The sequence below is a fragment of the Megascapheus bottae genome, chromosome 10 (assembly GCF_031878675.1).
Source record: "Megascapheus bottae isolate mThoBot1 chromosome 10, mThoBot2.hap1, whole genome shotgun sequence".
NCBI lineage: Eukaryota > Metazoa > Chordata > Mammalia > Rodentia > Geomyidae > Megascapheus > Megascapheus bottae.
In genome coordinates this window covers 21,546,265-21,559,747 of record NC_143518.1, presented here as the reverse complement: position 1 = coordinate 21,559,747, position 13,483 = coordinate 21,546,265, and the positions used below count along the sequence as shown (strand labels likewise).

General features: G+C 36.6%; 1 protein-coding gene across 5 annotated transcripts in view; it reads left to right on the top strand.

Moving 5' to 3' along the window:
- The window catches only part of Cep350 (centrosomal protein 350), a 127,955-nt gene that overhangs the window by 73,900 nt on the left and 40,572 nt on the right, over positions 1-13,483 (top strand). For 3 of the 5 annotated variants that reach the window (XM_090340320.1, XM_090340321.1, XM_090340319.1), the window contains 8 exons: positions 819-955; positions 2,886-3,008; positions 4,902-5,071; positions 7,687-7,883; positions 9,091-9,275; positions 9,646-9,733; positions 11,791-11,937; positions 12,631-12,666. In XM_090340320.1, the coding sequence (XP_090196446.1) occupies positions 819-955; positions 2,886-3,008; positions 4,902-5,071; positions 7,687-7,883; positions 9,091-9,275; positions 9,646-9,733; positions 11,791-11,937; positions 12,631-12,666 (1,083 nt within the window). The remainder of the gene's footprint in view (positions 1-818; positions 956-2,885; positions 3,009-4,901; positions 5,072-7,686; positions 7,884-9,090; positions 9,276-9,645; positions 9,734-11,790; positions 11,938-12,630; positions 12,667-13,483) is intronic. The other 2 variants (XM_090340323.1, XM_090340324.1) reach the window with 1 other exon arrangement.

Genomic DNA, 13,483 nt, shown 5'->3' with positions numbered 1-13,483 from the left:
TGTTGAGAAGGCATATCTCAACAGAGAGAGATGCTTTGGCCTGATCTTGAACCTCAGTCCAACAGCTTCTACCTCCCCAGTAGCTAGCATTACAAACATGAACGATTCATACCCCATGATAATTTTTCTTTATACTTTTTTTTTTTTTTGCCAGTCCTGGGGACTGAACTCAGGATCTGAGCACTGTCCTTGGGCTTTCCTCAAGGCTGGAGCTCTACCACTTGAGCCACAGCACCACTTTCAGCTTTTTTCAATGTATGTGGTACCGAGGAATCAAACCTGGGTCTTTGTGCATGCTAGACAAGCACTCTACCACTAGGCCAAACTCCTGGCCTTTCTTTATACTTTTTTTAAAGTCACTTTTATCTTGAATCTCCTTTCTCAAAATTTTAATGTGGAAACATTGATAAAAGATTTGTTTTCAAAAACACTTTTAAGTCATCAATAATAAGAATAAGTAGTAACTGAATAAATGCCAAATGCACATAATGTATGTAACAGTTGTAAAAGTGATTATGAATAGGGCAGCTATGTTTCACCATTGTTTACTCAGAGAAGATTTAGAGAGGAAGAATTAATTGAATTGATTATTAAAGGAAGACAATATAGTTGGGGGTAAAACCTTAAAAGTCATGTAGTCTTGATTTTTGTAAATGAACCTGTTGGCATTCTCAGAAGCTTAAAACTTGCCCACACATTTTATATTAGAGGTAGAATTTGCTTGCTTTTGATCCAGTGATCTTTTAAAGATACTATACTTGGCAGTTCTACTCTGGCATTGTCTTTTTCTATTTCTTTTTTTCTGTATTTGTATTTAGATGGCAGAATTAACTAGAACTCATATCTCAGATGCCATCACTTCTTCTGGAGCTCCCCTAGTGACACTGTATGACCACAAGCGGCAGCACCTTCCAGACTTCATGAAACAGCACAGAACCAGAGCTGAAACAGACAGGTTAGTGTTTACTCATGCAGCAAATATGTAATTAAGTGTCTTTTATGTCTTAGCCATTCTGGGCACTGGCAATACAATTATGGGCATGTAGTTCAATAGGGCAGATAAACATTAGGTACAGATTCACTTACGTGAATGAACACTTAAAAGCTAAAATAAGTGTTAGGAAAAAAAACCCGTGTCTCAGAGATACTTAACACTGGAAATCTAAATAGCCTGTGGATGCAAGGAGGCCAGGGAAGGAATTCCTGAAGAAGTAAAGGTTATAGTAAGAGTTAGTGGGTGAGGAATCAGTGATGTAAGGGAGGTAAAGATTAGGCCGATTTTCTGGTTACTCTCATATTGTTCCAGTATCTGACTTTGTTATATATGCACATTTATTTGTTTATTTGAAATAGTGAAGGGAAGGGGGGAAACAAGATGAGGGGTGGGGGTGGGGGAAGGGAAATGGGACGAAAATGAGAAGGGGTATCAATGTGTGTGAGAAGTAATGCACCTTCTATCTGGCAAATATAACTGTTACCCCTCTATACATTTTTTTTTTTTTAAAGAAAAGGCAGATTGAAAGAAATGAAGGGTATCATGACATGTTAAGAAAAAAAAAGAACCAGTATGATTGGTGAGAGACAGCAGAGTTTTGAGAATAGTCTGACTTTGCAGACTTTAGGATTTGGGAATTAATGGAAAGTCATTAAAGAAGTTTTTTAGACCGAGTTGGGCGACATGATCCTATTTGGGTAAATGTGTATGTAGTTTTCTATTCATTTTTCTCTCGTGGGGTTTGAGTTCAGAGCCTAATTAGTGCCGGGGCCAGCCGGCAGCGAACCAGGGTTCGCAGATTGAGATTCCTGAAATAGGGGGCAGGGACTAGGAAAAAATAGGAGACAAACAGATGGGGTTCGGGAGGGCTACAGCCCAAATCAGGAGCCACAGCTTAAGAAGCCTAAGACTGTAGCCCAGTTTATTTCCAGTTCTGACCTTAAATACACTTCTTTAAACTAGGGAACTGCCAGAGGCTACATTCGTACAAACAGTATCAAGTCTCAAATAGGTTGAATGAGAAGCGATCAAGTCCCAAATAGTTTAAATGAGAAACTATTGACACAGCCCAAAATCATGATAAGAGCTTACTTCCTTGTGTACTCAATTGTGTAGGTCCAAGGTCACTGACCCCACAGTCACGGTCACTGATCCCACAGTCGGTCCCCAACAAATTACCACATGTGTCATGTCTCCAGCTTGTTTTTTGTTTTTTTTTTGCTAGTTGTTTTAGACATGACATCTCCCAGGCTTTTCTTCCTGGCTGACTTTGAATCAGATCCTCCAGATGTCGGCCTCCTGACTAGCTATTATTACAGCTACCAGTGCCATCATAGATTTGATTATTCATTTCTCTTTTTTTCCCTATTTTTGAATGCATTTGATTCTCAAATGCTTTCAAATACAGTTCATAATTTACAAATGCAGTTCATAATGCATTCAAGATTTTATCTGATTTTATTGTTAAACAGTTTTTTTTTTTGTTTTTGTTTTTGTTTTTTTTTTGCCAGTCGTGGGCTTGAGCTCAGGGTCTGAGTACTGTCCCGGGTCTTCGTGCATGCTAGGCAAGCACTCTACCACTAGGCCAAACTCCCGGCCCCTGTTAAACAGTCTTTTTTTTTTTTTTTTGGCCAGTCATGGGCTTGAGCTCAGGGCCTGAGCACTGTCCTTGGACTTTCTCAAGGTTAGGGCTCTACCACTTGAGCCTCAGCACCACTTCAGGCTTTTTTTTCTATGTATGTGGTACCGACGAATCGAACCCGGGTCTTCATGCATGCTAGGCAAGCACTTTAACCACTAGGCCAAACTCCCAGCCCCTGTTAAACAGTCTTAAACCTTTCTCCTACTGGAGACTGAATGTTTAATTGTATTTTTAAATTTTTCTTTGTAGGATAAATCAGTCTGTCTCAGTTTCTCAGACTGAAGAAGGAACCATTGACTCAAAGCATCAGAAGTATTCCCCTTCATATGATAACTATTCTGAGTCTTCAAGATACAAGAATCATGATCGAAGGTGAACAGGTTTTTTTTTTTAAAAATCAATAGTTTGGTAAACTTTGATATCTTGTTTAAACATTGCCTTTTCTTGACCTTTTTTTTGTACCCTGGTCTGGTCCTGGGGCTTGAACTCAGGACCTGGGCACTGTCCCTGAGCTTTTGTGCTGAAGGGTAGCAATCTACTCCTTGAGTGACAGCTTCATTTCTGGCTTTTTAGTGGTTAATTGGAGATAATTGCCTGGGTTGGCTTCAAATCTAGAGCCTCAGATCTCAGCCTTCTGAGTAGCTAGGATTAACCAGACATGAGCTCTCAATGCCCAGAAACCTTGAAAGTGCTGGCTAGCTTTTCCCTTTCTTCACTCAGATCTAGGGCTGTGCCACTTCAGCCACTTGAGCCTGGTTCCCCTGTTTAATTAGCTACTTTATAAAATAGTTTGTCTATGTAATGATCATACAATTGGGTATTGCTTAGGAACCTAGATACTTAATCATATATGTTGCTTTTCTTTCATTTATTGTCATAGCAGTCTTCTAAGTCATTTAATACTAATTTTACAAATTAGGGTACTAGAGACCCCTGGAGAGGTTAAGAAATTCACTTAAAATCACATGATAGTTGATACAGAATTGAAACTTGATGTATATAGTTCTAAATCCTGCTAACATATATATTTGTGTTATTTTCCCCCCATCAGATGAGGGTTTCACTATGTTTATCAGGCTCATTTTCAACTTATTAATATTGCCTCAGTCTCCTGAGTACCTGAAATTATAGTCATACCACTTTTCCCTGCTTCATCAGTATCTCTATTCCATTCTTTCTTCTCCTCACTCCCCTTTCCCTTCTCCTTTCCTCTCCTCTTTTTTCTTGTACCGGTATTGGTGATTGAACTCAGGCCTCTTGCTTAATTTTTTTTTTTTTTTTTGCCTGTCCCAGGGCTTGAACTCAAGGCATAAACACTGTCTTTGCACTTTCTCAAGAGAGGAAGAAGGGGTGGGAGATGAGACAGCATGTGCAAAGGTCTCGATGAATCAAGAGGTTTCTAGCATGCTTTGTGTGCCTGGATACCAGAACTTAGGTCTGGACACTATCCTTGAGTTTTCTGCTCAAGACTAGTACTTTACCATTTGAGTCACAGCTCTGCTCCTGACTATTTTGGTGCTTAGAGAATAAATGTTCACAGGTTTTCCTGTCCAGGCTGGCTTCAAACCATAATCCTCAGATCTCAGCCTCCTGAGTAGCTAGGATTACAAGAGTGAGCCACTGGCACCTGGCTAGCAAGAAGATTTTTTTTTTTTAAAGAAGATACTTTAAAGATAAAGATCAACATTATCTAATGTTTTTCATTTTTTGTGTTTTTTTCTGGTCAGTCGTGGGACTTGAAACTCTGGACCTGCGTGCTGTCCCTGAGCTCTTCAGCTCAAGGTTACCTATCACTGTATCCCTTGAGCCACTGAGTCACTTCCAACATTATCTAATGTTACAGAGACAAAAAGACAGCTGTTGAATTTTGCAATTAAGGAGTTAGCATTTTTTGAAGAACAAATCCAGTATAGCAATTATGATGGAATCAGATTATGATAAATTATCATAAAGAAAATGGAATTATGAGTAGATGCCACCTTTCCCAGTTTGGCTTTGAATTGAAAAGATAAAGAAGAAAGGGCCAGGATGGATAGTGATAGTCCTAGCAGTGGTTAACTACTAAGGTTATATTGAGTGAAACTTCCTTTCTTATACTTAGCTTTTAAAAAATAGGTTATTATCAAACTTTTGTTTACTTATTTGTTTTTACATTTTTATTTCAAATGCTGTTAATAATAGTCCTTTGGTCAGATACGCTTCTTTTGAAGTTATGATCCTTAATTGCTTTTCTGTATGTTTATTTCTATAATATCCATGAAACAGAAGTAGTAGCGGTAGCAGCTGTCAAGAAAGTCCTTCAGTTCCATCTTGTAAGGAAAATAACAAGAAAGTTCATGGTGAAAAGATGGAGAGTTCCATTGATGAACATCTTCAGACTGCTGCAGATGATTCTTTACAAAGTGATAGCATTCCATCTCTTCCTGATGAGAAAGGTAACTTTCCTTACATATATATGTATAATTAATTGTGTAGAACTGAGGAAAGGTGGTTCTTTTACAAATAACTTTTGGGCTTTTTGTAATAGGAAAAGTAAAGAATATAGGAAAGCAATAGAGAAATTATCTGGTAAGTTTGTCCTGTAAGGCAAGATTTTTTTTTTTTTGGCCAGTCCTGAAGCTTGAACTCAGGGCCTGAGCACTGTCCTTGGGCTTTCTCAAGGCAAGAGCTCTACCACTTTAGCCACAGCACCATTTCCAACTTTTTCTAGAAAAAGAACTATTTTTTAAAAGATTGTACATTGGGCAGTAAGAGATGCTAACTTATGAGAGATTAGAAACTAATGAGATAGATGGTTACAAGTGCCCCAATTTACTGCCTTGAGATTTTCTAGGTTGAAGAGCATAGAACGCAGTGATTTTTCTGAGATAACAGAATTATATGCCAGGTCCCAGTGCTTTCTGCCTAGCTACTCAGGACAGAGAGTTCTGAGACTTGGGTTTGAAGCCAGCCTGGCAAATAAATCCATTAGGCACTTATCTCCAGTGAACAACCAACATACAGGAACTAGAAATAAAGCTCAAGTTGTAAAGCACCAGCCTTAAATGAAAAAGCCAAGAATGTGAGGCTCTAAGAAACATCATATGTCATCAAAGAAACAAGCATCAAAATCACAGTGCAATCAAACTTTGTCTTCTTTCACTTCAAGATTTTAGAACAATCATTGCTCAAATCATACCTGATGGATTCTGTATGAATTAAATTTTCAAGTGTTCAATTTTTTTCAAAAGTTAAATCCCCTATAATATTTACTTACTTTAGATCACTCTAAAGTGACTTCATGTGACTTTATAGATGGTAAGTTATTTGTGTGGGAGTATGTCTTTTACCATAGTCTGAATTCAAGTTTTGTGGCACAAACATGCATTTCTTTTTTTATTGCTTTCTGATACTGAATGCTCCTTTGAAGACTGCCAAGTTCAAGCTGGTTATTATCCTCTTTGTAGTTATTTTTTTCTTTTTGTCTTGACTTAAAAAGTATTTTCTATATAGGCAAGAAAGATGTACAAGGTAATTTCTTGTCATATATTGCTGTATGTTCATTTGTACTACAAATATTTGTCATCAGCTATGTGCTAGTTACTGTTGTGAATGAAACAACAAACATATTGCCATAGGAAATCTGTTTTATAATAGGGAGTATTAAAATTTGTTTTCGACTTTAGAAATAAGGTTCAAAGAGATAAACGTTATGGAGAGATACAAAGTTGAGATGATTTATAACTATATTGTTTTCATATTTGTGTGGCTTTTAAAACTGCTGCCCTAAAATACCTCATAAATGCCAGTAATTAAGTTGGATAATTTCTTTTTTCTTTTTTTGTCATTTGTGGGGCTTGAGTTCTGGGCCTGGGTGCTGTCCCTAAGCTCTTCAGCTCATGGCTACTGTCCTACTCTTTTTTTGTTTTTGCCAGTTATGGGGCTTGAACTCAGGGCCTGGGCACTGTTCTTGGACACTTTTTACTCAGGGCTAGCACTCTATCACTCCAGCCATAGCTCCACTTCTGCCTTTTTCTGAGTATGTAGTACTGAGGAAACGAACCCAGAGGCTTCATGCATGCTAGGCAAGCACTCTTACCACTAGGCTAAGCTACCAGCCCCAACCGCCCTACTTTTAAGCCAAGCCCCACTTCCTGTTTTCTAGAGGTTAATTGGAGGTAAGTCTCAGGTCCTTTTGTGCCCAAGCTGGCTTTGAACCTTGATCTTCAAATCACAGCTCCTGAATAGCTAGGATTATAGGTGTGAGCCACTGTGTGAGCGTGGCCGAATCTCACATTCTAGGATTACAGGAAGGAGCCTGGACCATGTAATAATTTCTGAATGAAATTCTCCAATAAAAGAAACTGGTGTTCTTTGGAGAAATTGCTGACTTTAGGGTTTCAGGAAAAATACAAAATGAGTCTGAAGCAATATTCACCAAACAAAAGGTTTAGGATTGTATCAGAGGCACACAAAGACCAATCTGGGACTTGTCATGTTTTCGATTAAGTATGTAGATAAAATTTTAGTTATTTCCTGCCTAGTAGTATTAAGCATTTCTCTTTTTAAATTTCAAGTCTTTTTTTATCTTTTTCTTTTTTTAAGATTTTTGTCGTTGTTGATTTTTTGCCAGTCTCGGGGCTTGGACTCAGGGCCTAGGCACTGTCCGTAGGCTTTCTCAAGGCTAGTGCTCTACCACTTGAACCACATCACCACTTCTGAATTTTTGTGTGTATGTGGTACCAGGTACCAAGGAATTGAATCTAGGGCTTTGTACATGCTAGGCAAGCACTCTACTAAGCCATGTTCCTGGCCCAGAAAGAGCTTTTTAAATATGAAATACGTTAACCTTTGACCATGTTTATCATCCATTTCTCATCTATTTCTACATGGTTTTGGAGTTTTTTGTTGTTGTTCATAAGATAAATACGTTTTGATTATTCCCTGCCTAGTAATTGTGATTGATTTTATGGACTTATGTTGAATCATCTCAGAAAGAATTAAAGGGCTGCTACTTAGATTCTTAACCAAAAACAGGATGATAAAATCTATGTTGTCCTTATTCTTTTAGATTCAACTTCTATTGCAACAGAATATTCTCTGAAATTTGATGAATCTATGACAGAAGATGAAATAGAAGAAAAATCATTTCGATCTTTACTACCTTCTGAGAGCCATCGCAGATTTAACATGGAAAAGAAAAGAAGCCATCATGATGACTCTGATGAAGAAGCTTCCCCAGACAAGACTACACTGTCTTCTGCCAAGGTGTGCTTTTGTTTACCCATGGAGGTAATTGGTTGAGGATAAATTCTCTGAAGTATGAGAATACATTTTATATTTCAAGTCAGTTGTCAGCAATCAGAGTTATTTTTCATAATATCAGTTTTGTTATAATGTTTCCTATAAAATTGGCTTCACCTCCTTTTCCCAGTATAATACAAATATTCCTTAAAATGAGATAAGGCTTTTGAATATCTGAGCTAACATTGTCATAGTTTTTTCACCTGATCCTTTTTCCTCTCCTTCCTTTCCCTCTCCTCTCCTCCTTTCTTGTTTTCCTTCTGCCCTCCTTTCCTCCCTCCATCCTTCCTTTTTCTCTTTCCTTCTCTCTCTCTCCTGCTCCTCTCTTTTCTTCTCCCTTTCCTTCTTCCTCTCTTTCCTCTCCCTCACCTCTCCCACTTGAGCCATGCCACTAGCTATTTTGTTTTTGAAATAGGACCTTACTAACTGTGCCAGGGCTAGCTTCCAAATCACATCCTATCACTGCTTTCTTCTCTTTAACACTGTCCCATTTCAAACTTTATATTTGGTCTTCTTTCCAGAGTGTTTATCTTTCTGATAATAGGAATAAATTCTTATCCCATTTTGTTCCTGGGATAATACTTTTTTTCTCCCTGGTACCAGTCTGGGATTTGAACTTAGGGTTTAAGGCTTTTGTGCTCAAAGCTAACACTCTACCACTTGAACCAAAGCTCTACTTAGCAGCTTTTACATGGTCACATGGAGATAAGAGTCTCATGGACTTTCTTGCCCAGGCTGGATTTGAGCTATGATCCTTAGATCTCAGCCTCCTAAGTAGCTAAGATAATAGGCATTAACCACCAGCCACCTGGTCATATATTTTACATTCATTGTTACAATTTTATTGACTGAACAAATAAGCAGATGAATTCTAGTCTCTCTCATGTGCTATTATCTAGCGAGTATTTTCTTACGTGATTATAGCTTTGTAAATTCATTTCTTTGTTTACTTATAAATTTATTTTTGAAGTTGAGTCTCATTGTGTTGCTCAGGTCAGTCTCACTTCATGTGCTCTTGTGATTTTTCTGCCTCAGCTTTCAGAGTAGCTGGAGCTGTAGGCATACACAACCACTCTTAGGTATGCAGTTTACTTTTAAAATGTGTACTTCTTTAATAGCATTAAATACCAAAATATTAGGAAGATGATAAAGTAAGTAAACTCTGTTTTAGGATCTGAGTATGCCATTCTCAGGAGGACAAAATAGCTTTTCCAAATTTACTATGGAAATGGTTCGGCAGTATATGAAAGAAGAGGAAATGCGTGCAGCTCACCAGTCTTCACTTTTGCGTCTCCGAGAAAAGGCCTTGAAGGAAAAAACTAAGGCTGAATTAGCCTGGCTAGAACATCAGAAAAAGTAAGTTCTTTAAGCATAGTTTTCATTGTTTATTTTTTTCCATAAAAAGGAAATGGTTTATGTTTATTTGATCAATTTGGCTTTGAGGTTATGCATATAGCAGTAATCTTTGATTTGTGTTACTTTTAAGACCTCCATCTTACCTACATAACATAATTTCTCTAGGATTGCTATAACTGACTCGTCTTATATTTTCATTTTCTATATAGTTCTTGCTGTAAAGGGCCATACATCATATACAAATGAAATGATATAAATGTGCTTGACATGTGAATGTGTCAAATTGGTTTATATGCTTTTTCATAGACAAGAAGTCTTGAAATTGTAAATTTAATATAGCCTTTGTCTTAATGAAAAATATTATTTGCAGACATCTGCGAGACAAAGGAGAAGATGATAAAATGCCCCCACTCAGGAAGAAACAGCGTGGATTGCTCTTAAAGTTACAACAAGAAAAAGTATGTTAGAAAAAAAAACATCTTTCTTGATGATTTAAAGCAAGTTAATTTGTAAAATTTATTATTTTACCTAAATTTTTTTCTTACCAACTTAAATAAGACTTAGTTGATACTTATTATGGTGTGTAACTATAGTATTAAAATTGTAGAAGATTCCTGGTAGTCTTAATGTATTTCTTTTACTTTAGAATAGTGTCACTGCTGATTTACTGTACAATCAAATCTTCTTCCTTGTAAATTTTTTTTGAAAAATGTAATTAGTAAGAGAAAATGTTTAGTTTTTTTAGCCATTGTTTCCCTAAGATTTTCATGGTGTATTAATTACACATTGGCAAATATTGTGGTTTAATGGCTTAGACTTTATTTTGCAACTTGGAGAGACAGTGTGATGGTATGGTAGTTAAGAATTCAGGCTATTGAGTCTTACTAGATTGCCTACGTAGGCTAACTTGCAACTGTACCACAGAAGTATGAGTTTCAAAACCTTGAACAAACTTTATACTTCTCAGTCTTTTCATCTGCAAACTGAGGGTAATAATAGTCATATACTTGTTAGAATTGTTAGGAAGATTGGGTTAATCCATAATTTAAATAAAGAGCTGACCTGGATGCAATAGTGAGTAATCAGTGTTAGTTGGTATTATTTAACTTCCAACTCTGTCACTTGGAACTATGTAATCATGGTCAAGTTAAAGTAATTCTTTGAAACTTTCGCTACTCCATATGGTAGTTATAAAAATGAAATGTATTTCACAATAACTGGTCAACATTCAACAAAATCTAGTGTTCTTTTTCTATACTGATCTGTTATCAGATACTAGCTACTACATTAGATGATTTATGAACTTGATTATTTGAAAAATATGTATGGTTTTTGTTTTGTTATCAATCATGGAGCTTGAATTTGGGTCTAAGCAATATCCATAAGCTCTTCTGCTCAACACTAGCACTCTACCATTTTTAGTCACTGTATCATTTCTAGTTTCTGCTAGTTAATTGGAGATATGAGTCTCATAGACTTTGCTGCCTGTGTTGGTTTTGAACTGTGATTCTTAGAGTTCATCCTGTTTAGTAGCCATGATTACATGCATAAGACATCATCTCCCAGCTTTTAAAAACGAAAGTCATGAAGGAAACATCACTGATTTACATGAATTTAAGTCTTGAAAAAAATTACATTTTTTAAATCTTAAGTGACAAAATAAGTTAAAATTAATTTTTACACTATAAAGTACAAGGAATACTAGATTTATGAATGTTTTAAATTTTGTAATTTTTTTCTTTACTCATATTTTCTCCCCCTCACAGTCCTTCAGCCTTAGCTAAATTACAGACATAAGCTACCACACCCAGCATATTTTCTTAATACTATATTTTAAAGCACATAGCACTTTTTTGGTAACCAGCCAGCGATATATGTTCTTTTTTTTTTTCTTTTTTGCTTGTCCTGGGGTTTGGACTCAGCGTCTGGGTGCTGTCCTTGGAGCTTTTTCAAGGCTTTTTACCCAGTTGACCATGCAGAAGCGAAAAATGGAGCTCTGGATCAAGTGGTAGTGCATAAACCTTAAGCAAAAGGAAAAAGAGTCAGTACATAGGTCCTGAGTTTAAGCCTCTGTACTAGCATGCACACACACAAAGTACTATTAAGTTATTAGTATATTTTAATTACAGTTATTTAAATTTAAAAGGTCATTATAAAATATTGTAGAGTATATTATAACACTGTCCCTTACTACTTTCAATTTTTTTAATATTATTAAAGTCACTTTTAAATACTAAAGACACATACACATGTATGTATGCATTTACTTGTAAGATATTGGGTTCTTTTTATTTTATATATTAATTTTTTGTTGTTGTTGTTAGGGTAATGTGTAGAGGGGTTACATTTACATTCGTCAGGTAGTAGGTGCATTACTTCTCACACATTGATACCCCTTCTTTGGTTTTTGTCCCTGTTTTTGTCCCCCCCACCCCCTGGGTTCTTTCTTTTTAAATAATACTTTAGCCTTGTTTCCTTGAACTCTCAATCCCTTTTTTAACTCTTTAAACTTTAGGCAGAAATAAAACGTCTTCAAGAAGCCAATAAAGCAGCTCGTAAGGAAAGACAACTGATTCTTAAGCAGCAAGAAGAGATAGAAAGGATCCGACAGACCACCATAAAATTGCAGGAGAAGTTGAAGTCTGCAGGGGAGAATAAATTGGTAAATTACATGAAATTATTACTAGTTTGTTTTCTATACCTTGTTGCTTACCAATACCATATCCCACTTCATGTTCTAATATGATGGATATATGTTTATTTTAATAAGTGCAATATAATAATGAAGTAGGATAAAGTTCTATGTCTCTATATTTATGTATAGGGAAATCCCCCTCTTCCAGGGATTATTAGTGTTTTGGAAGGAGTATATGAGTCTTTTATTATCTATTTCCTTTTATGAACTAAATTGAGACAGAAAGCTTTGGTCTTGTTATCAATCTCTCGACATTCCTTAAAATTAATAGGAGAAACTAGTTTGCTGTCTATGATTCTTATTTCAGCTATCCAATCCAACGGCATAATTTTAAAGTATGTAGTATTTTTTGATTCTTAAAATATACTTTAAATTTTGAAGCAGTCTTAGAGTTACAAGAAATTTTCAAACAGTACGTGACAGTAAGTTGCCAACAAATTGATATTGGTACATTATTCCTGTTTAGCTTACAAGCCCTTTAAATTTCTCCATTTGCATATTGCATTTAGTTTTCATTACTCTGTGTGTGTGTGTGTGTGTGAGCGTGAGAGAGAGAGAGAGAGAGTGTGCGAGCGGGGGTGGGGTGGGGGGAGCAAGAGGGAGAGAGAGGGAGAGAATTGTTAATTAACTGGGCTTTATCTGATGTTTCCTCATGATTAGATTCAGTTTGTGCGTCTGTGCCGGACTATCAGAGAGGTAATGCTATATTATTGTTGCATATAATCAGATGGCACTTGATTTTGATTGATCATACTATTGATATTGTCTTGGTCATTTGATTAAGGTAGCATTTACTGGTCTTCATTGTAAAATTACTGTCTTTCCCCTCTTATAATTAAAAGTATTTTATATGGAAGCATTTTGACACTACATAAATTATCTTGATAACTTCAAGTTTGTTTTATCTATATCATTATTTTAACTAATAATTTTAGTTGGAATCAGTTACATTGAGCTTTTATCTCAAGGCTGCTGCCCTACTCCTGGAGCCACAGCGCCACTTCTAGTTTTCTGGTGATTAATTGGAGATAAGAGTGTCATGCACTTTTTAGTGCCATTATCCTCAGATCTCAGCCTCCTGAGTAGCTAGGATTATAGGCGTGAGCCATTGCGCCTGGCATTGTTATCTCACCTGTCTTAAGCATTTTCATGCTTTCTAGAACAAAAGGATATTTCAAGATAATTTTAAATTTCTTCTGCCCACCTGAAATCTTAACTACTGAGGAGGCTGAAATCTTATAATCAAAGCCAGCTTGGGCAAGAAAGTCCATGAGATACTCATTTCCAGTTAACTACCAAAAAGCCAGAAGTAAGTTATGGCTCCAGTGGTACAGTGCCAGCCTTTATTGAAAAAATCAAGGGACAGCATTCAGGCCCTGAATTCAAGCCCCAGTACTTAAGAGAGAGGATGGTTGGAAAGGCGGGAGGGGAGAGGAGGAAGGGAAGAAGGGAGAGAGGGAAGGGAAAAGAGGAAAGGAGAAAGGAAGGGGAACGAGAGAGAGGATATATCTAT